Source organism: Rhinolophus hipposideros (genome assembly GCF_964194185.1).
Source record: "Rhinolophus hipposideros genome assembly, chromosome: 20".
NCBI lineage: Eukaryota > Metazoa > Chordata > Mammalia > Chiroptera > Rhinolophidae > Rhinolophus > Rhinolophus hipposideros.
Window position 1 is genome coordinate 10243816 of NC_138066.1, and position 27548 is coordinate 10271363.

Here is a 27548-nt window from a genome sequence, read left to right on the forward strand (position 1 = left end):
GGCCCAGGAAGCTCACCATACACCTGCTCCTGGAAATTCTCCTCAGCTCACTCGATGGAGCCTTGGGCCTTACCCTCTGCGTATGGAGTCCTCTTCATGCTCACCCCCATCCCCAACCTTGACCACCCCACACGCGGATGTGTCCTCTGCTCAACTCACCACGCCCCCACGTAGAAAGAAGTTGTACTCATCCATGTTGAGCTTGCCAGAGGTCTCCAGGATTTTGGCACACATCTGAAAACTGAACAGTAGCTTGTGGCGCTCAAAAAGGGTGCGGCAGGTGTACCTGGGAGAAGGGGACAGGGAGGGTGGAGGAGGCAGGACACTCAACATCAATGTTTACTGAGCAAAGATCATAAATCAGAGTCCTGCACAGAAGAAGGACCCTCATCAGCATCTAATCCAAATCTCCTGTAAACAGACAAACACTCAGGAACCTAGAGAGAACATGTGATTTTCTCAGAGTTCACTGCTAAAAGGCAGTCATTCATTTCCATTAAAAAATACCCAACATTGATTGGACCCCCTACTATGTGCCAGGCACTCTGCCAAGTCCTGAAAACACAAAGATGAATAAGCCAGAGTCTCTGTCCCAAAGGAAGTCAGGTAGTGTGGGAAGGACAGACGAGAGAGGCCACTGATCATGCTCCAGTGTGAGGAGTCGTGTACAGGGTGGCAGCACTGGGCAGGGGCACCCACCCTGCCTGGTGGACACAGGGGAAGTTCCTGAGAGGAGTTGCCCCAAGGTGCAGTGGAGTTATCAAGTGACATAGAAGAGGAAGGGAAGGGAGGACTCCAGGGAGAGCTTAGAGCAGAAGCAAAAGCAGGAGTCAGAGGGTGGGAGGAAGCAAGCATGGAGGGGAAGCAGGCATGGAGGCCAGTCAGCGGTGCTTGGGCATCCAGTGTACGGTGGGGAAAGGGGAGGCAAGAAGGGGCCAGGTCCCAGAGGGCCCTGTGGGCCCCCCGAAGAACAGCATGGTCAAACTTGTGTATTTCAAAGACTCACACTGGCAGCTGCAGGAGCACAGATTGGAGAGGGACAAAGAGGTAGGATAATCTGTTAGGAGATGGTTGTGCAATTCAGAAAGAAAGATCATTAAAGCCTGAACTAAAGTGCAGTCGTAGCAGTGGGGATAACAAGGAGGGAACAGTTTGCAGAAAGGCTTATAAGTAAAACCTGGTGACTAATCTGAGAGGCAGGGAGAGGGAAGAGTCAAGAACTTCCACTCTCTGGCTTGGGTGACTGGGAAGTGGATGTTGGTGCCATTCAGGGATGAGGGTAGATAATGAGTCTGATCTGAAACAAGCTAACCTTGAGGGGTCTGTGGAATGTCCAGGTAGAGAAGTCAAGTACCTTGCTACTTAGAGTTGTGAGCCACAGACCAGAAATGGCAGCATCACCTCGGAGAGTGTCACTCATGCAGACCCTCAGGCCCCACCCCAACCTACTGACTCCGAATCTGTATTTAACGATTCCCTGTGCTTTATAGGCAGGTGACCATTTGAGAAACACTGGTGTAGTAGACAATTATATATACAAGTCCAATGCTCAAGGAAGAGTTAAAGATATAAAACTGGGAGCAGTCAGCACACAGGTGATGGTTAGGCCATGATAATGGATGAGCTACCCAAGGAAGGTGTATGGGGAGGAAAGCAGGGGACCCCAGATGAGGCATGGGAAAGCACTAAGGCTGAAGTAGCAGGAAGGGTCGGGATTAGAGCCTGCCACGTGGCCTCCTGCCTAGGGCACAAGGGAGGAACCTCAGACCTGTAGACAGCGTAGGTGTGGTATTCATTCAGGTAGTCAATGCGGTCCTCCAGCTTGTTGCTACGATGGCTCTTGTCAATGCTGAGGATAAAGAGGCTGATGTAGGCATCCAAAGAGAATTGGTACATGGGGTCGATGCGGCCCATATCATTGAGCACGAAGAACAGGATCGATGCCCGCTGGGCACATGGGCGGTAAGCCTGCAGAGGGGGCAGTCAGGGCCACAGAGGGGCACGGTAAGGGGCAGGGGCTCAGGGAGGAAAGGGGCTTTAAGACAGCACAATTGGAGTTGGATCTTGATGGCTGGCAGGTGCCGGGCTGGAGGGCCCAGGAGCTCACCTCTCTCGCCAAGTCAATGTTGATCTCCGTGGTTTCACTGACCTCCAGCTGCTCAGTGACCTCGGTGGCAGTAATCTTAGAGGTCTGAAGGGCATTCACCAGCTGCAGGTCATCTAGCAGGGAGCCTGTGGCTTCATTCAGCAGCCTGCAGGGAAGCCAAGAAGCACATGGATGGAGGGGCTAGGAGCACTGGGTTGGATGGGGCAGGGACTCCATCAGCCTCCTGGGGTGCTAATTGTGTCTGCTACTAGACCAGTGGGAGGGTGGGACAGAGAAGGTAGTCTCACCGAAGGATCTCATCCTCCAGCTCCTGGAGCTTCCTCTTGCCAGCAGCAATATTGATGACTAGTGAATCCTTCTGCTCTTCCAGCTCAGGCCGCTCCTTCCGGACTACAATGCCCAGCAGTTGGGCCTCCAGGCCCTGGAAACACCAGGACTCATGGTCTCATTCCAGTGACCATCACCCTTTTCAGCCTTTTACACCTCCCAAGCCCATGATCCCCAGCTACCCAGCACAATCGCAGACTTTTTCTCGATCCTGCCGAACTCTACAGCACCCTAGTTCAGTCTAGGCATCAGCCCCCACCCACCTGTTCTTTGACTGCAAAGTTGACAATGGTGGTCTTGGCTGAGGTCTCAGGGCTGTAGTGGGGGTTGGAGAGCTTGGTGGTGATGTAGAAACGGAAATTGGTATTGTATTCCACCTCCTTATCTCCAATGCGCATCAGCAGCCGACCACCTGTACGCACAGGAGGATCAAGGGCAAGGACCCCATTGACCAGGTTCCCCAACCGGCATCTCCCCAACCGGCAGTGACTCAGACTGGCCTAATAGCCCTAGCCCAGAACTGTCTGAATAGAAGGTCAGGTACCCTGTTTCCCCCAAAATAAGACCTAGCTGGACCATCAGCTCTAATGCGTCTTTTGGAGCAAACATTAATATAAGACCCAGTCTTATTTTGCTATAAGACCGGGTCTAATATAATATAATATAATATAATATAATATAATATAATATAATATAATATAATACAATACGAGGTTTTATATTAATTTTTGCTCCAAAAGATGCATTAGAGCTGATGGTCTGGCTAGGTCTTATTTTCAGGGAAACACGGTAACTAGAGGACACAGCCCAAGAGTCAGCCCTTTCCTCCCCAGTGTCCTACTTGTCTGGTTCCAACCCCACAATAAGCCTGGACCCTGACCAATTCGAGATACAGATTTGTTGAGCACAGGGTTGAGTGTGGGGTCCAGATATTCCTGCACGTTCTGGAGCAGCACTGGGTATCCAAACTGGATGGCCTTTTCCAGGATTCGAAGGTAATCGTTCATCTGCAGATCAATAATCTGGAGGCCCTAGAGAGCAAGGAAAAAAGATGGAAGGAATACTGAAGGATTCAAAGGAAAAAACGGCCCCAGAGTAGGAGCTCAGGAAGAGACAGGCTTGGGAAGAGATTCCAAGGGGACATAGGCAGCCCCCGGCAGCATTATACCTGCTTTCCTTCCATGTTCTTGATCCATTTCAGGGCCTGTGCCTGAGGATCAATCATTAGTGCCCACCTGAAGGAGGAAGTGTCCGTCAAAAAACAGGTTCTGCCCTACTCCTCCTCAGGCTCCCAGCAGCATCCTTACCTGTTGCCACGGGTGACAATGATGCCATTCTCAGTGGAGAAGGCATCTGAGGGCAACCCTTGGATGTTCCAGTCCCGCACTTTGGTCGGATTGGACAGGAAGTTATCGATGGTGAAGCGAGGTGAGCAAGGAACCTGAAGCTCCCGAATCTGGGTAGGGAAGAGTCCCAAATTTCAGGATGGAGATCTGAGCCCAGCACCTCTTGCCCTTTCCCGACAACTCTTATTACTCCCAAAGGGCCTGATGTCAGAGCCCAAGATCTCACTCATCATGCCTGAGCCTCACCTTCCTGATCCAGATCTGGTTGACAATCTCATCCCGATAGTTGGTCAGGAAGGGTCCCATGTAGGACAGGAAGGCAGCTGCTAGGAGACAGTCGCCCACCAGGAACCCCAGGTCCTCCTCCAGGCCCTGGAGGACAGGAGGGGAGGCGTAAGCCTGCCTGGGCCCCCAGCATTGGGAAACACATGGACCGCTTTGAAGGCATTCTCCTCTGGACGCTATCTAGATCAAAGAGTTTCTTTTCCTCTCCTAACTCTTTGTGCCCTGAGAACTCTAACCTAGTTCTAATTATTTTTGAGTTCCCACCTTGGACAGCAATTCTATTTACATTCTGGTGATAAGGCCTCAGCTTTTTTTTTTTTTTTAATTGATTTTATTGGGGTGACAATTGTTAGTAAATTTACATAGATTTCAGGTGTACAATTCTGTATTACATCGTCTATAAATCCCATTGTGTGTTCACCACCCAGAGTCAGTTCTCCTTCCATCACCATATATTTGAAGGCCTCAGCTTTTGATGAAGCCAGGAGCTCACGGAAAGTAGAGACAAGATGCCTCGTGACTGTTTCTATCCAGTTGGTGTGTTATCTAAGGGTCCTCGTGTGTGCTTTCTAACACGGAAGCAGATCCCTAATGGTACAAAAATCTTTCCTTCCACTCTTCTCACCAAAGTGAGGAAGGGGAGGGGGGAAACTCCCATCCCCCATTCTTAGATGTCCCTACACCCAGGTATTCCCATTTCCCCTGATTATTCCTCAACCTAAAGGGGATGGGAGCTCTTGGAACTGGTGGGCAGAGAGGAAGGAGAACCAGGTGGTACAACTTATCTCACCTTTACTGTCTCCTCCCATCGGGCCTTCTCACCAGCCAAGCCTGACACCAACATCCCAGCTCGCTCCAGCTTCAGCTCCATTTCCTCAGACTTCTCGCGAAGCTCCTCCTTCTGTGCCAGCTTCTCATCATACTGTTTCTTCAGCATCTCCAGTTTCTCAGCCACCTGGGAGGCATCAGAGTACAGGGCTTGAGTCCAGATTGTTCTGGGTTCAAATAACCAATCTGCTATTTTGTGGCTGAATGACCTTGAGTAAACTGATCTCTTTGAGCCTCGGTTTCCTCATGTGCAAAATAAGAATGATAACACCCACCTTATAGGGTGTTGTAAGGAGAAAACAAGACAAAATATGTGTGATAAAATGAATTTTCTTTCTTTTCTCTCCTTGAGCCTGGAAACTACTTAGTAATGAAACTCAAGGCTGGGTAGGAGACATCCTCTTGCAGCACAGTAAAGCACACAAGATATGTTGGCAAGAGAGGATCAGATAGCACAAACATGACTGCCACTCCACGCCACAGGTCATACCTAAGGTGGGACCTTGAGAGAAGAAAAAGCTAGAAACGAACCCAGAAACTGCTGGACAGAGGAAGAGGGAGTCCATTCAAAGAAAAGGTCCTGGTCCAAGGTCCCACATCAGAGATGGAAACCTGGGAAGAGCTTTACCTACTAGAGAAGCCTCCCTCAATTCATTGCCAACCTGTGGGCTCTGTGGAGGTTGGAATATATCACTCAAATCTGAAGTAGAAAACTGATTGCGCTTCTTCCAGCACCCCATATGTGTGCCTGACTGGTGAACAATAATTGTGCCTGGGTACACACTGTTCCCTGTCCTTTTCATGATGAGGTATATGAGGTTAGAGTTACACTAAGTGCCTGGTACATAATATGCACATCATAAACGTTAATTCCCTATCCTGTTGCCATCCCCACTGGGAGAGGCAGCCTGCAAAAGTACAGAGTGTTCAGATCCTTGCCCTACTTTACTGAGTGAGCTTCATCTGGTTATTGAAGGATAAATGTGGATTGTAGCACAATACCTAGCACAGAGTAAGCAAGCAGTACCTGGGCCCAACCACTGAGACTGACTTCCAAGATGGTATAGATAACTCTCCAAGAATTAGTCTTTAAAGCAAGTGGAGGTTCAAAATGTCATCTCTGAGTTACAGGACAGCTTATAGGTCAAGCTGTTAGAAGGTAGTCATCTGTTAGGCGGTATTAACATCTAAAGAAAGACTGTGTCACTCAGAAGGGGCCACCCAGAGGAAACTCCGGCGAGGGGAAAGGGGCACCCTGGCACCCACACACATGGGTGGGGTTTAACTTCGATGGAGGCCATGTATCTTTGCCGCCTGACACCTGTCATCAAATTCACGTGACCTCCTTCCTGCACTGAGTTCTGACCATCAGCAACACTAATTGTAATTTGGCTTTCCATAGCCTGTGGGGAGGCAGCCAGCCACTTGATGGTTCTATACTTCCTTATTTATCTTGCCTGTGGTATTGTCTTCACTGTTTTTATGTTTTATACAAGAAATACTCATGTATGCACAGGGTTAAAACCCTAAGTAATATAATAAAAGGAGTTCTCAATGAAAAGCAGCAGTCCTCCAGCCCACCTGTTCCACTTCCAGTCCCATCTTCAGTAGCAAATTATTCTTTAACTATGCTTATTTCTTCTGGTAGTTAACTCCTTATCTCTGATAGTATGCTTATGCCACTATTTTTAATATATATTAAACTTTCGCAGTTTTTGAATTGTTGCAGTTTTAATCTTTTTAATTAAAAATGCTATGAAAAATTAAAAACCTAGGAAAAAGAATAATATAATAAACACCAATATACCCATCACATAGATTTAACAGATGTTGGCATTTTGCTGTATTTATTTCAATTACTCGGTTTTTTGCCAAAGTATCTTAAATCACAAACTCATGAAATTCCAGGCCTAAATACTTCATAATGCATCTCTCTAAAAAAAAAAATCATAATCATAATGATTTAGGCCATTACCACGCCTAACATCTTTGTCATTCAATTTCATTTCAATTTAGGCCATTACCATGATTTAGGCCATTACCACGCCTAACATTACCACGCTTAACATCTTTGTCTTTTTCAAAAAAATTTTTCATTGTTTGAACAGTGAATCAACATTCATAAGGAACAAAAACATATACCGTGAAGGATCTGTTTTCCTCCCACTCCTGACCCAGTCCCCAGTCCTAAGCCCCTGCCTGAGAGGCAACCACTATCAACAATTTCTTGTGTAGCTTTCTAGACAGAGTTCATACACAGAGTCCATTAATTATAAAGAAAATACAAACACCAGAAAGGTAGGGCCTTGTTTACCACTGAATCCTTACACCTCGACTAGTGCTCAGCACTTACTAAATATTTCTTGAGTGGATGAATTGTTTCATAAAGATAAATGGTAACATACAACAACACTGTTCTCTACTATTTTTTACTTGTCTCCAAATCGGTTCTTGTTGAGCTACCTCATTCTTTTTAAAAGCTGCAAAATAATCTTGTGTATGATTGGACCATTTTTATATAACAAGTCTCCTACTGGTAGACATTTGTGTCTTTCCAACATTTTCTATTATTAATGCTGTAATGAATGTCCTTGTAGGGGCATAAGCACATCTTGATGCTATTTTTTTTATTTTTATTTTGTTTACTTTGTGAATAAGCAACTTAAAAATTCAAAAGGCATAAGGGCAAAAGAAGTCTTCCTCCCAACTGTGCTCCATCCACCCAGCTCCCTTCTGAAGGTAGCCAATGTGACCTGTTTCTTGAATATCTTTCCAGAGACATTCTCTACATACCATGTTTCCCCAAAAATAAGACCTAACTGGAAAATAAGCCGTAGCTTATTATGACATTGCCCTGAACATAAGCCCTAATGCGTTTTTTGGAGCAAAAAGTAATATAAGAACCGGTCTTATTTTCGGGGAAACATGGTTTACAGGTGTATTCTATGCTGCTGTTTCCTGGTTTATGAATTTCAGATTATTTCTACTGATTTTATGCTATGATAAATGAAGACTTAATCCCCATCCCTCCACACCACCATACCTTTCTCTCTACTCCCAATAGTTTCAGTTCTTCTAGGTACACTTATAACTTTAAATAACATATTGAACCCTTGCTTTATAATATCTACTACAAAAGCATTGAGTCTGATGTTTCCTTCACCTCCCCCACCTGCAGCCACCTCCCAACATTTTTAGCTGCGCTTTTATTTTTACATTGTCAAGGTTGATAACTTCCCCACTCAGAAGCCACAATCAGTCTTCTGTACTTTGTCTTTAGGTTGATTATAAAGGTCGAATGCCATAAAGAGCATCAATGTTGTTACGATCTGGGCTGGTGCCCAGTGTGAACGGGGCAGCTGGCTGAGCTGCTTGTGGCTGAGGCACATTCTACTAGGTCACTGTCCATGCTGAACTGGTTGTAAAACATTTTTCTGTTACACCTGATTATGTGTTTTCTCTTTCAGAAATTCTTACTGGTTGGATTGTCTCTTTTATATCTCCGTTTTCTGGTTTTGCTTTGTTTTTGTATTATATTCCTTGACTCTATCCACCCACTCTTCTATTGAATGTTATACTTTGATCATTTTAAAATTTTCCAGAATTCTTTCTTTTTCTGTTTGATCTTTTTCTCTTACCATCCTAGTTTTGTTTTGTGAATGTCATTTCTTCCTTAATCACTCTCTGATGATACCAATATTTGGATTAGGTTTGCTTTTCAAGTTCTTCATTGTAGTCTGAATTATCTCTCGGTTTAGTTTTTCTTCTGGGGTTGTGTTTTGTTATAATTTTTTATCTTGATCATTCCTTTGCATGTTGGAAGACTTCTTCCACGCCTTTCCTCACCCCTTCTCTGGGGGAGGTGCGTGTCTGATCTGATTGGTGAAACTGGGAAGAATAAACTGGGAATGCTCAACAGAGCTCATGCCCTTTCTTTTTAAGGGGTGAATACAAGTTCCACTCTGCCTGCCCCAGCAATGCCCAAAACTGGGTAAGTCTGTTTGAATAAGGGGTCACTACTAATAGAGCCACTCCCCCACAGATATCAGCCACATCCTCCAACTTTGTCTTTAAAGGTGATGCTTTGGCCTTTTGTTTTCTTAATTTGTTTAGAACCCAGGGATAGGACAAGGCTTCTAGTTCTTGTATCCCCTCAAGAGTATATTTGCAGACCAGAAAACCCATTAAGAAGCTTTGGGTGGGGCTTGGGGTTTCCTGGGCATACTGTGGGGTGTGGACAGGTGTTTTGACTCAGGTGATTTGTAGAGGCTCATGTTAGGCCCCATGAGTTTTTATACTTGTGTGGTTGACTTTTAATTGCTGTCACCTGGGTGAAAGGCTTTAAGCCGACCCTGCATTATTTTGACCTTGGCAGATGACTGTGGCTTTGTCCATAGGTGAATGGCTGTTTATATAGAGGCAGGACTGTTTAAAGCAGGGCAGGTTCAAGGAAACAGGGTCTGGGCAAAAAAAGATGTGGTCTGCAAGGATGGCCTTGACTAAGAGTGGGGGCGGGGGGTGTCTCAGGATAAAGGTTGCTATAGTTACAACACAAAGATGGCCCCATATTGCTGACTAGGTTGAAGCGGGGTTAGATCATTTTTAGGCACTGATAGACCATTAGACTTGCAGCTTTTAAACTGGCAAGGCATTAGGTTTTGTGTGTACTCTAGATTTTAGCTTTAAATGGTTATTGCCAGGCCTAGGTAGACAGCACTAGATCAGCTGTCCCATCATTCAATTTTCTACTCCAGGCTAAGGAAGCAAGGGTGCTGGCACTAACTTGAAATCCATGTGGCTTGTCCAGAGGCTTATGGAATGGAAATATTCCGTTTGGGTTGAGATTCCAGGTGATACAGTTAGAGTAGAAAGCACACAGGTAGTACCTACACCTTAAGGGAACATCTGTGAACAACTTAGGAGATTCAAAAGGGAGCAAAGCCAGGTCTTGGGACACAAATGGCAGAGAACTGGTTCCCCACGAGGCCCTGGGGCACAGGCTTCAGCAGCTTCAATAGCAGCTTCAGTTCAGGAATCTTCTGGAAGTAATTTTCTAGTTAAAATAAGAATGGGGACAAGGTAAAAAAACCTTCCCCAAGGGGCAGTTTTTGTAGACCTCAGCAATTCCACAAAGAGAGGCAGCACTATTAGCCACTATAGAACAGGACTGACCATATCTGATCACAACACAGAGCACGGAACCCTGAGCTCCAGGTGGGAACTGAAATTAAAAGGATATACACGGGGTTACCATTTGGGTGATGAAAAGTTCTGGGACTAGATAGTGGTGATGGCCGCACAACATGGCGAATGTACTTAAAACTACTGACTTGTACACCTTAAAATGGTTACAATGGTAAATTGTATGCGCATTTTACCACAGTAACCCCCCCTCCAAAAAAGAAGGTATACATATGTGGATTCCCAATGCCCCCAATACAGCAAATACTTATTGATTGCATTATATCCCTTATGTTAGTCTATTGCTGGAGGTTTCTCCCAGTTTAAGTTCACAGGTCACGGTTTCCAGATAACTGACATTCTGGTGAAGCTGAAAGCATGATTTTCTCCACGTATCCTTATTCCTGAAAAATACCAATGAGTTTTTACTCTGGCCTTTGGGGCAATAACAACTGGTTTCTGGGAACATAATTGTATCTGGAAGTCCTATGTGCCTTATTAACTCCTTGAATTCTTTTTTATTTTCAAGTGATGCTCATGAGAGACTTGATTTTGAACGAACATAGCCTCTGAAGTCCTACAGGAACCACGTCCATTTCCAGTGAGTGACAGCCCTGATTATAACATGAGGAAACAGACCGAGATCCTGAGAACCCCTCAGCTAAGACTGGGCAGAATAAGAAATCGGGGAGGATGGATTGGGGACTTTAAGAATCTTGGCTTCTCTAGATTTTTAACTCACGAAAGCAAGATGATTTGATTTCAGATTTTAATTTATTTGGACTTTAGTTTGCAAAGAGATTTCATCTTTGAAATTTAATTTCTCCCTGGGGGTTATATTCAAATTTGTGGAATTTCTATGTATTGTTATTATTGTAGCATTTTAATGCTGTCAGTTAATCTCACTGCATAACCTCTACTATACTATGTTGGACAATGTGACACATTTGGAATGGGAAGTAAGAAAGAAAGTGAATTCTCAGCCTTGAGTACACCATTGCCTTGAAGTAGATTAAAATTCTGTCCTGACCCATTTGAGAGCCTTCTGGGGCAATTTCTAAGCTGGTGGATCATAACCCTTGCTGCATGTCAGAATCTGACCTGTAGAAAACATATTTTCAGGGCCCCAAACAAGTGAGCAATGGTTAAAACTCTACTCAAGCTTTGGATTGATATACAATATATTTGGGCTCTGGGCCCCTTTCCAGACCTTGGGAGCCTAGAGCTATGTACAGGCTTTCCTACCTCTGACTGGCTCTGACAGGGAAGCTTTCAAAATGCTGATTTCCAGGCTCTGAGAAATCTCTGAGTACCAGAGAGTCGTACTTAGTTGGCCTGGTGGGAAACCCAGCATCAGCACAATGCTCTCTGCAAGCGGGTGAGTAAGCGGGCCTGCTTCTGAGGTGCTATTAAAAGAGGCATTCGGCTCTTATACGTCACTGCCTTTATCAGTAACAAAAGAGGAATTCCAGTTCCCTGTCTACTTACCCTTATCAATTAGGGGTTCTCAAGAGTCCTAATTTGGGGTGCTCTGTTAATATTTGTCCAGTGAATGACATTGTTGGCAGCTGACCCCAGAGGTCCCATTTTTCTCATGTGAAGGAAACAACCCCTAATTATTTGGCCCAGGATATGATGAGAAAACTTTCCAAATGGGTCACCACACCTGTGATTATCCGGGCTTGAAAAAGAGAGTAAAAGAGTGAAGGTTTCGGGAGAGGTTGGGAGGTGACAATGGCAGCAGGAACGGGGTAACGGAGGAGCGTGTGCAGACAGAAGCCCACTCGCCCCAGCCAGGTTAATTCTGCACGAACAGAATCAGAAGAGGCCTTAAGGGCAGCTTCACTCCTGACAGTAAAGATGTTGCAGCAGGAAAAGACCAGATGAACCGTGGTGGCAATGGGCTTAGAGTCAGGAAACGTGGGTTATCGCCCAGGTCTGTTAGTAACGAGCAAGTCACTTAATCTCACTGAACCTTGAGCTCTTCATCCGATTTGAAGAGGTCAGACCTGGCTGTTCTCCATAGTTAGTTTTGGTTAAAACCTTTTGAAATAGTATGACCAGCTTCAGTTATATAAAAATTTTAAACTTCTATATCGTTAAAGACAGCACCAATAAAGTTGGAGGACAAATGAAGATTAAAAAATTGAAAACAGGGCCGGCCTGGTGGCTCAGGCGGTTAGAGCTCCATGCTCCTAACTCTGAAGGTTGCCGGTTCTATTCCCACATGGGCCAGTGGGCTCTCAACCACAAGGCTGCCAGTTCAACTCCCGCAAGGGATGGTGGGCTGTGCCCCCTGCAACTAACAATGGCAACTGGACCTGGAGCTGAGCTGCGCCCTCCACAACAAAGATTGAAAGGACAACAACTTGAAGCTGAACGGCACCCTCCACAACTAAGATTGAAAGGACAACAACTTGACTTGGAAAAAAGTCCTGGAAGTACACACTGTTCCCCAATAAAGGCCTGTTCCCCTTCCCCAATAAAATCTAAAAAACAAGAAAAAAAAGAAAGAAATGGTTAAATAAATAATGGTATAGCCATCCACTGGAATAGCATGCAGTGATAAAAAGAAAGCAGAAACTTGTTATTACCAATATGGAACAATCGTCAACATATAGGTAAATAAGATAGAAGGTGCAGAACAGTGTGTATAATGTAAAAAATTATAACATATATATTATAATTTATATATAATATATTACATAATATAATATGTAATTATATAATATAATAATTGTATAATTATATTATTATAATTATAATTATTATATGATAATTATATTATTATATAATTATAATTATATAATATATTATATTATATAATATATACATATTCTTATATAAGCATAGAACACCCCAGATGGATAAACAAGAATTTGTAATATTGGTAGCTTTCACGGGAGGGGAGCTGGTGGCTAGAAAGCAGAAGATGGGAGGCAGCCTTTTTACTGGATATTCTTTTGTACTTTTTGAATTTCAAGCCATGTGATTGTGTTACCTATTAAATTGATAGAAAAATTAAATAATAGACTGGAAGAATTTTGAACTCTTAATAATAGCGCTTTACATTCTGCCTTATTTGAGAGTTGTTTGTACACATATCTTACAGGAAATCACCTTTGGATTGTCTAGCCTGCTTACAATAAATAACCACCTCTGCTCCAAGATGATCCTGTCCCCCCAAGTATTTGCTCAGACACCCTCACATTCTTCCTCGTCCACAGTGATATCGACACTCTTGCCCTATTCCACCCTATCTCCCCTTTCCAGTGAAGACCAATTTGCCACAGAGATTTCGTCAGTTAATATCTCAGGGCTCATCTCCAGAGGCCATGACAGAGACGGCCAGCTCCCAAGTCACCTTGCCAAGGGCTCCTCGGGGACAGTGCCCTCTGTGCCTTCTATAATCAGCTTAGCTTTCTGAGCCAGAGGCTGCCCATCTAAACACAACATAGTGAGGGAGTCAGACAGGACTAGAAGGGAGAGAGGAGGAGAATTAGATGAGAAGAGATGGATGGTAATGAAGCATCCTAGAAATTAGGGAGAAGGACCACTGTAGAAGAGACTGGTATCAGGCTCACCTCCCGCAGCTTCTCCTGGGCCTCAGCCAATGCTGCTTGCTTCTCCTGAAGTTGGGCCAATGCAGCATTCATTCGGATCCGCTTGGGCTCCACCACCCGATACAGCCGCCCGTACATCTGCAGGGAGAAAGCCAGGCTGTGGGGTTGCCCACCCCCCCATTCACCTGCCAGCCATCTTTCCTTCCCACCTGGGTCTTCCATCCCTCCAGCTTTCTCCTGTGTGCATTGCCCTCTTCACAGGCCTGCCTCTGCTCCCCAGCCCTGCCCTCCACTGCTTACCTCCATGGCCCGTACCCACATGCAGAGGGACTTGGCAGCAAGCGAAACACGGCCGATAATGTCAGGCTGGAAGTCGGGCTGCGCACAGTAGGCCCCGATCTTCTTTAGAACCTTATCTGAGATATTGTCCTTATCAAAGTTGATCAGTGATTTAATGAAGTTCTGTTCCCCTGTGGGATGAAGATTGGGGGTCTCAGCCAGAAGGCCTAACCACCCCTTCCTGGTCCAGGTTTCACGCCCACTGCTTAGGCATAGCCATGTTTTTCCTGGACTCAGTTCCCAAGGCCAGAATATCTGATTTCCACCTGAATTCCTTCCACTGACCTTGCCCTTTCCTCTAGAACCTCAAAGTCCCCAGGGCCCTCCACAATCTTCCCAGCCTCATCTCCCATCACTTACCTGAACACTCTCACCTGAACCACCCCACCATCACTCTTTCAGGCTTGCAGGCTATATTCTCTCAAGGGGACTCAAAGCAGAGGAAAACCACAAGAATAAAACAGAAAGACTCTTGTTTTCCATTTTCTGATTTTTGTCCTTTTTTGGAGGGAGTAGGGGGTTGGGGGGGCATAGACATGCCTGCCTTTGGAGTATGAGATGTATTCCAATATCTTTATGACAATTCTCCCCCCTTTTTTTTGCTTAAGTTGAGTTTTCTGTTACTTACAACCAAAGAATATTAACTGATATTTGTCTTTACTTCTAGGCTCTACGCTCTCAAGGGTCAGTACAATGTCTCATTCATTTCTGCCTCTCAGAGTGCCTTCCACACAGCAGACGATTAATAATAAATGGTGGGTGAATTGATGTTAATTATCTCTTGGTTCTCTAGCTTACCTAGCTGCCTCTTGGCCTCTGCCCAAGTGGGCTCATTGCCTCGAAGGATCATGACTGCCTGCATCACTATCTCCACTTGGGCAGGCGGCCGTCCATAAGACTTGATCTCTCCTATATCCTTCTTGTTCAGAGACTCCAGGGCCTGGGAAAAGGGATTTACTTAGGAAGCAGCAGCAGTTAACTCAGGGGGCAAGAAAGGTCCTTCATGGAGACAGGACCCAGCTGAGGCACCCCCTCTTCTCCCCAGAACCCCGGGGACTTTGAAGACAAAGAAGGCCGGCCCTACTCCCTTCCCTGGGCCTTCCCATTGAGATACCCGCATGGCCTCTTCCAGGGCTGGCAATGCCTCTTCTAGATCCTTCTGGGCATTGTCAGCCAGTGCTTGGCACTTCACTTCCTCAATTGCAATCTTCTCACTATTGGCTGTGACGGCCTAGGAATAAAAAGAGGATGAGGGATTTGTCTTCGCTTTGGACAAAGGTGGGGTAACAGTGTTGGTGTTAAGGAGGAAAGATAAAGCTAAAGAAAACCGGGGGAGTGGAACGTGTCTCCCCTGAGGCAGTGACTGATGGGGACCGGGAAGCCTCTGCCCAGTGGGTGCTGATAATAGGTAGGCATGAGGGGCGGGACCATTGTGGATCCCCCAACCTTCTGTTGCTCATCCGCTTCCCGCTTCTGCTGCACAATGATGACCAAGTACTCCTCACACTGTTTCTGGAACTCAGCCACCTTTTTCTTGGCATCCTCCAGCTCCAGTGACATCAGTTCCACCTTTTCCCTTGTTTCATCAATCTTAAACAATCCTGTACGCAGCTTATTGGCCTGGTCCAGCAGCTCCTGCCGCTTCTCTGCCAGCAGCCTGGGGGACAAAGTAGAATAAGGTCTGGAGAGGCTGGGCTCCCAGAAAGGGGAGTGCCCCAGAAAGTCTCCCTTCTCAGTATGTCTCGGGTCCCTGTCCTCCTTTCCGTTGTCACCACTACCCTCGTCAGTTTTTTATCATTTCCTTCCTGGATCATTGCCAACTGCTTCCTAATTTGTCTTGGTGCTTCCAGAATCTCATCTCTCTGATTTATTCTATACACGACTGTCAATATAAGCTTGCTAGACACTGTTTTTATCACACCACTTCCCTACTTGAGAATCTTCCACTGTTCCCCACTGTGCAGAAGGCAGGGGTGCTGCAGTGAAACAGAAAACACAAACCTGTCCCGAGGGGGTGGCCATCCCTTATCCTCAGCCTGTTTTTTCCATGTGGGAATGAAAGTGGGCTCAGTATTGTCAAAATTTCTGATTTTTAGAGAGAAGCTAGAAATCTGGATTTTTCTAACGCTCCCAATTTTTAATTGTTGGCAACTCATTCAAAAAGTTTTAACATCATACGAGCCAAAAAACAAAGTCTATGCAGGATTGTTTTCTGGACAAAATAAGAAAATGCATGTAAAGGGTTTAGCATGGTGACCAGTAAATAGTAAACACAATGTAAGCCTATGACCCCATGAAGGCAAAGACTTAATTTTGTTAACTGGTATATTGTGAGTATCTAGAATAATGCCTGCCACATAGTAGGTGCTCTAAAAATACTTATTAAATTAATAAATGTTAACCATCATTATTATTACCAATAGCTTTTTCTTCACCTTGATTAAAATATTGAATCCAATAAATGAGGTGTTTTTTCTTACCTTTCTCTTATATCCTTCAAAGCAAATTATTATTGTTACGCACATAAAAAGACAGCACAATTTAATGAATGAATATATAATTCTTGGGAATGGTGGAAAGTCTAGAAACGTCAAAAGTAGAGAGGAGAGGACTGAGTGTATATACCAGGGGTATATATATATGGCAGTGTCTCCATTGTGCTGTGGTTGGATAAAGAAACATCATTCCAGAAAATAAGGACAGAGTGTGGAGAGGGGTCATTGCCAGAGGGCTCTAGAGATGGCCATACCCCCTGGGAGGCCCATCTCTCTTTTATTAACTTCCTGGGCAAAATTAAGACCCCTTGCATCTCTGCCATTCCACATCAGAACCTGGGCCCTTGAGTCAGTTCCCTTGGCTAACTGCGGGATCATTTCCATGATATCATTTCCCCGATTGTCCTCAAAGACACCAAGCTCCGTGGCCCTCCACGTCCCCTACTCTGCTTCATACTTCTTATATCCAGACACAAGTTCCAGGTAGTTGGTGGGTGTGACGTAGTTGTGTCTTCGCAGTTCCAGAAGCATCTTCTGGGAATACTGAGCCACTGACCAGTGCATGGTGACGAAGATCTTGGCCACCTTCCTGTGGATCTGAGGTTAATGGAGAAAGGATGTAGGACAGAGAGTGAAGGCAGACAGAGCACGGAACTGGAGGAGAGCCCAGGGGATGTGGAGAGAGCTGGGGATGAGGGTCTCACATTCTCCTGAGTCCCTAGGTCCACTCCCATGAGGTACTTCTCCGCCACCTCTAGCAGAGCCTCATGGGGCCATTCCGAGAACCAGTTGATAGTTGTGCAGTTCACCAAGGCAGGGTACTGACGGATCCAGTTCCTGGTGAAGGGTTTTAAGAGGTGGTTGAGTCCATTCACAGACTCAGCCGCCAACTACTAGCTTTGTCACAGGTCCACCCGCTTTCCAGGACCCTAACATAAGTGCCCCATCCTCGTGCTCCTGTATCTCTTTGTCCAGATTCTACTCGCCTCAGAACTAGATCAGTGTAGTATTTAGAAACAGGTTCTGGGATCAGAAAGACCTAGTTCCACATCTGCTAGGTGTGGATCTTGGGCAAGTGACCTAACCTTGTGAACATCAGTTTCCTCATCTCTAAAATGGGAATAACAAAACATATTAATTAGGGTTATTAGGAGACTCAATGAGGTGACACATGTAAAATACTTAGTACAATACCTGGTACATGGTAAATATACCATATACCATAACTATTTAAAAAAATGGTAACCCAAATTGTCTCTCTGTATAAGTTCTTTGTCCTACTGCTACTTTCTGATGTCCTTAAAAATCTCGCCATACCAAAAATGGACAAACAATATGTGGTTTATACATACAATTGAATATTCAGCCTTAAAAAGGAAGGAAATGCTGGCACATGCCATCATATGGATGAACCTTGAGGAGATTATGCTAAGTGAACTAAGCAAGTCACAAAAAGACAAATACTGTATGATTCCACTTATATGAGCTATCTAGAGTGGTCACTCCTAGAAATAGAAAGTAGAATGGTAGTTTTCAGGGGCTGGGGTTAGAGGAAATAGTTGTTCAGTGGGTATAGTTTCAATTCTGCAAGATGAGAATGTTCTAGATGTGTGTACAACAATGTGAGTGTGCTTACCGCTACTGAGCTGTACACTTAAAAATGGTTAAGATGGTAAATTTTATGTTACATATTTCTTACCACAATTAAACTTTTAAAAACTACTCCCTTACACCCCCCCCACACACACACACACGCACACAGAACAATCTAGTCATATCAAAAGGGAGTGGACAACTCCTCTGTAAGCAGCAGGAGCTGCCTGAAAGAAGGCCAGGTCTATGGAAAGGAGAGGGGGCGTTCATGGCATAGAGACTAGCGCATGGGACCACTCACAGAAGGCATGGGAGACGAAAATAGGGGAGGAGTACCCCTGTGGAGAGTGTGGGGCTATCACAGGGAGGGAGGGAGAAGGCTATCAACAGGAGTCACCTGAAAGGGTCGCCCACAGGGCTGAGGCAGAGAATGATGTGCAGGTTGTTGCGCACGCGCTCGATGAGGTAGGCAAAGAGGCTATCGGAAGACTGTGGCACCTGCTCTGCCCGGGCCTGCTCTACGATGTGTGTCTGAATCTGCACAGAACCCAGAGTCAGAGGGCTGCAGTTTCAATGGCAGAACCAGAGTGGGCAGCAAGTGAGGCTGAGCTGACAAGGGGTGGGGTTTTAAGCAGCTCCACCCAATAGGGTCCCTTGAAGGAAGATGGCTGAAGAGGAACAGCTCTTCCACCTGATGGGGGGATGGACAGAGGGGTTTCACAGTAGCATATTCTGGCATCTGTGCTTCTTCAGGTATTACTTGGAAGGCCAAAAAACCAACTGGCCAAGGGCATGGAAAGGATCATACCTCTTCAAATTCATCAGTCTTGTAGAGATTAGGGACCTCGCCTGAGCTGAGGATGTTGTTAATGTCCTCTAGGAATGATTCGTCAGCAATCTGGGTGTCCACAAAAAGGAAGGATGTCGCCTTGAGTTCTACTCCAGCCTGGCGGTACAGACGCTTGATATCTGGATCAGATAAGGGAACGAGAAAGAGGGGACCGACAGACTCTTCAGATTCACCAGCCTGTCCTTTATTCCTCTCCGGAGATTTAGGGGCCCTCCCCCAGTCTGCAACACACACAACACCATCCTATACCCACATGGGCCGGGTATGGCTCACTATCTGGCTTCCATTTCTCCTCTCTCTCATCATCACAGGAAGTTAAGCATCTGATCTTTCACTCCTAACCCCAAACCCACCCGTTTGAGAAACCCAGCTGTACCTTCTCGGAACTCCTGCTTCCGATAATGTTTGGTGACTTCGATCTGGAAGGTGATGTACTCGCAGATGGATGAGGCCAAGCGGGCAAGACTCTGGCGCCCACTGCCCCCAATGCCCACCAAGAGCATGTTGCCCCGAGGTTGTCCAATCACCCGCACAATCCGTGTGACTGGGGGTTGAGGGTGGGGGATGAGGGCAATGAGTTGGCTGAGCAAACCCAGGGGACCTCCAGGCCCTAGGCTAGAGATTGGGATCCCTGAAACGGAAGTAGAGGGACCAAGAGGTGTGGGAAGAAGTTAGGGCCTGAAGCCCTGGTGGCCATTCAACTTTTAATCTCCACCATGTCTGTTAAACACTACTGTCAAGGAAAAGCCCCACACATTGCCACAAGGGCATCTGGGGCCAGGGAGGAAGGTAACTTCCAGGACTTGATTTGGAAGAGATTTGGGAGAGACCTGAGAAGGGATCCATATTTCATTGGAAATACCCCATAATTGGGCTGCTGGGAAGGGTGTGGGATTAGGAAGTGCTCACTGTGTTCAATAGCCTCTCGGAAGAGCACTAGTTGCATCGGCACAACAGCAGGTGATAGATTGTATTCATTTAGAGCCGTTTCCATGGCTGTCTTCAGTACTGTCAGATCCGTTAGGTCTTCATACACCTTGGGCTCCCTCAGGAAGTCCCCTGGGCCACGGGAAGAGGGGTCAGAACCTCAAATGCCTGGCTTTCCCCAGACTTCTATAAAGGACCCTAAGCATCAGGACTCCATGCCCTGACCCTCCTTCTAACCCATCTCCGAAGAGTCTCCAACCTACAGTAGCCACAGCTCCCAGCTCACCAAAAATAGGAGAACGTTTGTTGGGACAAAGATGATGAAATGTGAGGTCAAAGAAGGAGCCGAGTTTGTCACTTAAGATGGCCACAAAGGCTTCCATGTCTGCTGCATCAACCAGTCGGTCAGAGAAGACTCTGTTGGGAGGGAGTTGGGATGAGATCTGGGAATAAGTAGGAGAATGGCCCTAGGGAAGGGAGCATCAGGGAGGGGTGGAGGCCGGGCTTGGAGCAAGGCTGCTGGAAGCCTGGACCTGGTGGGGCACAGGCATCTCACCTGAAACATTCATGGATCCAGAGTCGTGTGATACTGGGCTTGGTGTCGTGGAAGTCCTTGTTGGCTCTAAGCATGCCCTGGAACACCTGGGGAAGAGGTGTGGCTGGTGGAATGGAGGGAGGGAAGAGATTCCCTCTAGAAATTTTAGAGGTAAGGCCAGAGAATTTGGCATTCTAGGCTGGAGGGGATTGGGGGTGTGTGGGATGCTACTGAGCTCCAAGGCTTTCTTTGAGGAGAAGAAAATGCCTGTAAAGAGGTCGTGTCAGGCAAAAGGGGCAAGGTCAGATGGAGTTTCACCTTGGAGATGTCTCGAAGGTTGAAGAGGTAGTGGATCTTGGCGGGTGTGGGCAGGAAGCGCTGGACCACCGTGTTGTAAACCTCTAGGGTGGCCTCAGTCACCACATTCCCAATGGGCTTCACCTCTTCCTCAAAGTCCTGAAGCTTCTGATTGATCATGGTGCCAAATATTCGGATGATCTGGGACTCCTAGAAACAGGCCCTCGGATTCACTTTCACAGGCTCCTGGTCTTTCAGCCAGGCCTGGGATGAGGGTAAGGTGAGTGAAGAAGTACTCATCTTGGGCATAATTTAAAGGGCACCAAAAAAACCTCAGAAATCAAGAGAAATAACATTTTAATGCAATATTTAAAAATCAAAATTAATGCAAAATATCCGTGATGAACAAATACCAATATTTTAAATAAAGATAAGATCAGTATTATTGATTTTTCTTTTTGCCTCAGGCTCCAATATGGCTCAGCATGATACTGTGCCAACCTTATATTTATTTAAAGTTTTGGTATTTTTTTCATCATGAATTTTTGGCCTCAATTTTTTAAAAATATATTGCAATACAACATTATTTATCTTGATTACTGAATTTTGTTGGTGCATCTGAGTGCCACACTCGTGTCACCCTACCCCTGGAATTGCTCATAGCTCTCAGCCTTGTAGGATTTACCTTCCTTAGCTTATTTGGGACCCCTGTATTCTCCGCCCACTGGGATAATAAAGCTTCACATTCCAGAGCCAGCAAGCTATACTTTCATCTTGTGGCTCTCCGAGCTCAGGAAAAGCAAAGGCTCCTATGGATAGCAGTCTCTCCTCCATATATTATAGCTCCTTGTATGCGATTCTGCTCAAAGGTCCTTTGGCCCCATTCCTTGATCTGCCCCCTCATTTTTTGGGACATAGTTGCTTTTGCCTTCCACAGTCCTCCCTCCACCAGCCCCATTCGCCCTCACTGTGGGGAAGGTCATGTTGATGATGTTGAAGCGACTCTGCAGTCTTGGGGAAATGACAGTCCGTCCACCCCCGGGAGGGCCCATTGCAGCCATCAGGAACATGTCCTGGAGAGCAAAGACAAGATGGGGCAGAGAGACAGGTAGGAAGAAGGGATGAGAGGAAGCACAGAAATATGGAAGATGTGAAAGTAGCCGGGAGGAAGAGAGTATAGGAACGGACAAATGGGAAGAGGGAAGGGTACAGAATGAGCAGGAAGAAACATAGAGTGATAGTGGCAGGGGAAGGTGAAGGGAAGAAAGGGGACTTTTTTTAGAATTATTAAAGTAATGTATTTGGTTTTTTATTTCATCATTATAATCCATGTGCCCTAATTAGAAAATAGAGGTAAGTTAAAACCCAACATCTGATTACATCTTTTACACTTTCTTTTTTCTTTTTTTAATGTATATGTCTATCCAAGTGTGTGTATGTATGTATGTTCTTTCTCAGAAACATATAAATATATTAATTACTAGGTGAGTTTTAGGCCCAGATAGATGGGCACCCCAGATCAGGCTGGAATGGCTGCTGCCCCTTGACTCAGGAAAAAGAAACAAACAAGATCCCCAGAATTCCATGGGAAAAGAACCAGGCCTAAAAGGAAATGCCTGGCTCCTGGTTGGGGAGTAGAGAACTGATACAACAGGGGTGGTTACTGCAACAATGGGAGGCAGAGAAGCGCCGGACAGGGGAGATACAAACCCTGGGAACCTAGAAAGTTCTGGGTGGCATCAGGGTTGGCATGTGAGTGAGGTATAAGAGGCCTGGAAAAGGAGTGGAAGCTATAGGACAGGATCTTTTGGTCGCGAAGCACAAGACAGGGTCAATGAGGAGTTAGTAATAGGAATTCATAACCTAGGGAGCCAGTTATTTCGGTCCTGAGAAAGACAGGATACTCCTGTGTGAAGAGAAATACAGGATTATAGGATTCTATCCAGGCCTCTCACTGGAGGGGGAACTGAATTTATCATGGGAGGGAACAGAGAACAAATTCCCTGAACACTTACTCTGATGTACTTGATACTCTGCTTCGTACGATCATACCAGAAGCCATAGTCAATCCAGAGGCGAATCAGCTCCAGGGGCGGCTGGGACCCAAAAGTGTCCTTAGCTGGCATATTTAGGTCATCCATAAAGGTGATCATGCTTTTGCCCCCAGCTGGCACGTAGACACCCTTGGTTCTCTTTTCCACCCTGCTCTCAATGATGCTCTGCACATTATTGGATGTGGTCTGGTGACAAAGGTACAGAATGAATGTTTGGGTCCCCCAAGAGAAAAACGAAGATAGAGAGGAGCGTCCATCAGGTACTTGAATCCCAAGGGAGAGCAGAAGGCAGGGAGAGGGTGTGGAGCAGGCAGCCTGACCCCTGGGTCCTGTGACACACCTGTGCAGACATGTTGACAGTGAGCACCGACCACTGGCTGGAGGGCAAGGACTGCAGAACACTCTGGGCAATGGAGGTCTTCCCAGTCCCCACGGGACCCACCAGCAGGACAGGATTCTGGTTGACCACCAAGGCACTCACGAGGTGGTTGTAACGAACAGTGTCGACAGTGGGCACGATGATCTTATAGAAAGGGGAACTAGGGAGGAAAAGGAATTGTGTCTCAAGGATCATTGGCCCACTCATTTCTAACTCCCCCTTCATTCTGCCTCCCGGTATTTAGCTTCCTCTGGCATCACCATTCTCTAATCACCAACCCTGCCTCTTTTGGGGCCTGGGTATCAGGCATTCTCCTTAGGACGCTGTTCCATTTCCTCTCAATCGCATTTCCTATATTCAAGTGTCGTCTCTGCTCTGGAATCCACCCTCTCCTTTTATAAAGCTCACTTTTCCTTTTATCCCCAGCTCTTTCACCACATCTCCCACCTACAGCAGCCCCAAGTCCAAACCTCTCCCCAAGGCCTGGTTCTCACTTTGAAGGGTAGCGCCAACTCTTAGGGAGCTTATCCTCAAATGATGTCCAACTTCGTATCTTGGGATCCACAAAATACTCATACACCGTGTCCTGAGGAGGGAATGTGTCTCAGGTGACCAAAGCCTCCTTTAGTTCTCCCCAGCCCAGAAAATGAGCTCACAGACCCCTGGTGAAAGAAAGAGAGCTGGGCTGCCAGGCTGAGACTCAAGAAGAGTCTGAGGATCAGGGATATAAATGAGTTCTGGAAAAACGGGTAAATAGGACAGCTGGGTTTGGGCCCCTGACCTTATTGGGAAAAGAGCCCTCCATCTCTCGGAGGTAACTGTCAATCTTCTTGCGGCTCTCCTCATCCACAGAGGCACACACAGACCAGATCATGCTGAACACAAATGTCAACTCTACCATGGAGTTATAGTTTTCACCATCAGCTGGGTTCACCTGGATGGAAAAAGAGAAGGAAAAATACACTAAATCTGTAAGAGATGGAGGGATCTCCTTTGGCAGATCATCACTAAGGCTTTCCTCCATCCCTGGTTCTGTAGCCCAGCGGTGGCCCTGAGTTTCTTCTCTACTAAATTATAAAGACATGGCAGGGATCCAGCCACACCATGTCTACCCTGAATAAGCACCCACAGGTGCTCAAGAAGACAGGTCCAGAGACATTTGTGGTGACTTCTTCGTAACTGCAAAAAATGGAGATGACCTATATGTTCATCAGTAGAGGAATGGAAAAATAAAATGTCGTGTTCTACCATGGAATAGTATATAGCTGTTAAAAGCAATGAAATTAATCTACATGGAGCAGTGTAGAACTCAAACACATATTGTTGATTTAATAAGCATATTGCAAGAGTGGTATATAGCACAATACACTTTTTATTTTATTTTATTTTATTTTATTTATTTTTTAAGGGCACCAGGACCAACTATCACCAGCTGCCCAGGTACCAAAAAAATCATGCTTTCAAAATCTCTTGATGTCGATTCTGCATGCAGGGCAATCAAGCTGCCATGCATGTGTCACTCATGACAGAGCTCTTTTTGTGCACGATACATTTTTTTAAATCCCACATTTTCTATAGATACCTATGGACTTAGTATGTAAATGCGTATTTTTAAAAGGCCTGGAATGACACATACCATGTTTCCCCGAAAATAAGATCTAGCCAGACCATCAGCTCTAATGCGTCTTTTGGAGCAAAAATTAATATAAGACCCGGTATTATATTATATTAATTATATTATATTATATTATATTGTATTTATTATATTATATAAAACCGGGTCTTATAGTAAAATAAGACCAGGTCTTACATTAATTTTTGCTCCAAAAGACGCATTAGACTAGGTCTTATTTACGGTGAAACACGGTACAAACACACTACAATAGTTACTTGTGTGGAGAGGGGAGTAGACCAGGATTGGGAGGGCAAAGGTGATCAAAAATGACTTTACAGCTTTGTGCAGTGGCAGTATCATAGCCAATGGGGTTTATCCGAGGCGCGATCATTGCTAATTGAAAAATGACTTTAGCTTTGTATGAAACATTGTAATTTTTAGAAAGGAAACTAGATTCAACTGTTACCTGAGTAATTAAAAATTAAAATTTTAAATGTACCAACTGATAGCAGAAATAGCATGTTTAGAGCTCAGGCTCTCCACCTCCCATCCAGAGGACACGAACAGATGCTGTTCTTTCATAAGGTGCCTGTTGCACGCGGGGCCATGCAAACTCCACTGGACTCCTCGGGCAAAATGGCCAACAAATGGCTGACTCAGCATCATTTGTGTCGTCTCTAACCTACTATGTGAAACAGCCACAGGCCCATGGGCGGGGAGCTCTTAAGGATAGGTTCTGAATTAAGATAACGAAAATTGTAGGTAATGTGATATACAGGACGCTGTCCAATCCAGAATATTGTACTTGGTCTTAGAATAATCCTCAATCCTCAAAATATAGGTGGGAAATTGTGTTGAGACTCTATTGTCCAGCATATTCAATCTAGAATCCTTAGTCTATCCTTCCAGCTCACCCCAACACATAACACATCTCACTATCCTCTTCTGGAGAGGTCTCTGCTATACTGAAGAGGGTCTGCGTGCAAATACCATCCCCAGATACCATCCCCAAATACCATCTTCTCAGTGGGGAACGACTCTCTCATGTCTCTGTCTTTTTGTGAAGGCCATTCTCTTTCCCTAGAACGCCCTCCTCCTTTTGTTCTGTTCATCAGTTTTCCTCCCCCTCTGCTTAATCCCCTCCCCAGCCTGTCCTCCTCAGCACCCGGATGCCACTGACACTATATTATTGTCGTTTTCCCACGTTACTTTGAATGTTCATCTACATAGTTTTAATTTACATGAATTGTACCACGAATGGCATATACTGGTATAGCTCTTAATTATTTGTAACTTTATATTAACAGTTTAGCTATCTGACAATGTCTTTAAAAACAATACAAACCATTTCTAGGCAGTAATTTAATCTCAACAGAAAAACATCCAACTTTGGTCCTTACTCTATAATTCTAACTGAACAAAATTTCTTCTTAAATATCAATGAATCTAAAAATTTCTAAACCCCCTCATCAGATTAGGTTGGGAGCTCCTCCCAGCAGAAATATCCCAAGGCGTCATATATACCAAGACTTAATATTTATTTTTTGAAAGGATGGAGAAATGAGGAACCAAATGAACTGTCCCCAGTTCCCAAAATGTAAGTAGGAAATTACAGTGAGACCCATCGTGTACAATATCCAATTTAGAGACCTCAGGTTGGCCCTCCGGCGCATGTGCACAGTCACCACGTGTGCGCACACACCCCTCACTGCCTCCATGGTGGGTGAGGCCTCCCTTGCTAGTCTCCGCTCCACTCAAGCCAGGTGTTCAAATTGTGTCTCAGACACACGATTTCCCTGAAGTTGTCCCTGGGTGGTCATGAACGCTTCCTGCCTGGCCCTGCTCTGGTCCTCCTTACCCCATTCTCTGGCGTGGCCAGGGCCGAGTACAGCTTGCAGAGGGAGATGATTCCACTGTATTCGGGGAGGGGTACTGGCTCGTTGCAGTTGTCCTTCTTGAAGGTCAATATCTTGTTGATGAATTTTTCGAACATGCGTTGAAGGGGCTCTACCTCGGTCTGGAAATGAATATGAAGGGGCTCTTTATTCATTCTTGTGTCCATAGGCCACTCTGGTTACCTTCCCTCTCCTCAATTCCCATCATACCTTTGGCCTCTTCTCTAGCCATGACTGAACGTAAGGCTTCCAGCCAAGGTCAGCGTAGTCAGTGTACACCATCCCGCAGCGAGACACAGTGGCTGGAGAGGCCATGGCCAAGTTCTCCACTTCAAACAGGAGGGATACCTAAGGATAAACTTTGTCAAAACCTTGTCTTTTCCTCCACCCTGCCCAAAACTCTGATGTCCCAAGGTGTCTCTACCAAGTACTGTGTTTCCCCAAAAATAAGACTTAGCCGGACAATCAGCTCTAATGCATCTTTTGGAGCAAAAATTAATGTAAGACCAGGTCTTATATAATATAATATAATGTAATGTAATGTAATATAATATAATATAATGTAATGTAATGTAATGTAATGTAATGTAATGTAATGTAATGTAATATAATGTAATACAATACCAGGTCTTATATTAATTTTTGCTCCAAAAGATGCGTTAGAGCTGATTGTCCGACTAGGTCTTATTTTCAGAGAAACATGGTACCAAGTGTGGCAGGATGAATAAAGACCTGAGGTTTACAAAGATATGCTTGTTAAAAGAACTTAGATCTTAGTCAAAGTTATCTTTAGGAAAAAACACTTTCTTGCTCACATTGAATGGATGGAAAAGTGTGGGCTTTACAGCCCGTGAATTCAAAACCCCAGGTGCATAAGCAAAGGTCCTGCCTCCTATGTCAGTAGAAATGAGCCTCAGAAGGGCTCCCTCAGT

General features: G+C 45.4%; 1 protein-coding gene across 1 annotated transcript in view; it reads right to left on the bottom strand.

Annotated features, from left to right (window-relative positions):
- DNAH2 (dynein axonemal heavy chain 2) overlaps positions 1-27548 on the bottom strand; it is a 97414-nt gene that overhangs the window by 10561 nt on the left and 59305 nt on the right. The window contains exons 44-74 of the mRNA XM_081029769.1: positions 26827-26964; positions 26580-26738; positions 23888-24040; positions 23601-23692; positions 23068-23266; positions 22689-22913; positions 21642-21746; positions 20695-20883; positions 20398-20483; positions 20128-20258; positions 19824-19973; positions 19291-19458; positions 18873-19033; positions 18462-18601; positions 17176-17308; positions 16929-17068; positions 15423-15633; positions 15091-15207; positions 14775-14916; positions 13938-14107; positions 13659-13775; positions 4856-5020; positions 4027-4152; positions 3742-3890; positions 3603-3669; positions 3315-3465; positions 2698-2846; positions 2395-2528; positions 2108-2252; positions 1769-1968; positions 160-286 (exon numbers count right to left, since the gene is read on the bottom strand). Of these exons, the coding sequence (XP_080885895.1) occupies positions 160-286; positions 1769-1968; positions 2108-2252; positions 2395-2528; positions 2698-2846; positions 3315-3465; positions 3603-3669; positions 3742-3890; positions 4027-4152; positions 4856-5020; positions 13659-13775; positions 13938-14107; positions 14775-14916; positions 15091-15207; positions 15423-15633; positions 16929-17068; positions 17176-17308; positions 18462-18601; positions 18873-19033; positions 19291-19458; positions 19824-19973; positions 20128-20258; positions 20398-20483; positions 20695-20883; positions 21642-21746; positions 22689-22913; positions 23068-23266; positions 23601-23692; positions 23888-24040; positions 26580-26738; positions 26827-26964 (4539 nt within the window). The remainder of the gene's footprint in view (positions 1-159; positions 287-1768; positions 1969-2107; positions 2253-2394; positions 2529-2697; positions 2847-3314; positions 3466-3602; positions 3670-3741; positions 3891-4026; positions 4153-4855; positions 5021-13658; positions 13776-13937; positions 14108-14774; positions 14917-15090; positions 15208-15422; positions 15634-16928; positions 17069-17175; positions 17309-18461; positions 18602-18872; positions 19034-19290; positions 19459-19823; positions 19974-20127; positions 20259-20397; positions 20484-20694; positions 20884-21641; positions 21747-22688; positions 22914-23067; positions 23267-23600; positions 23693-23887; positions 24041-26579; positions 26739-26826; positions 26965-27548) is intronic.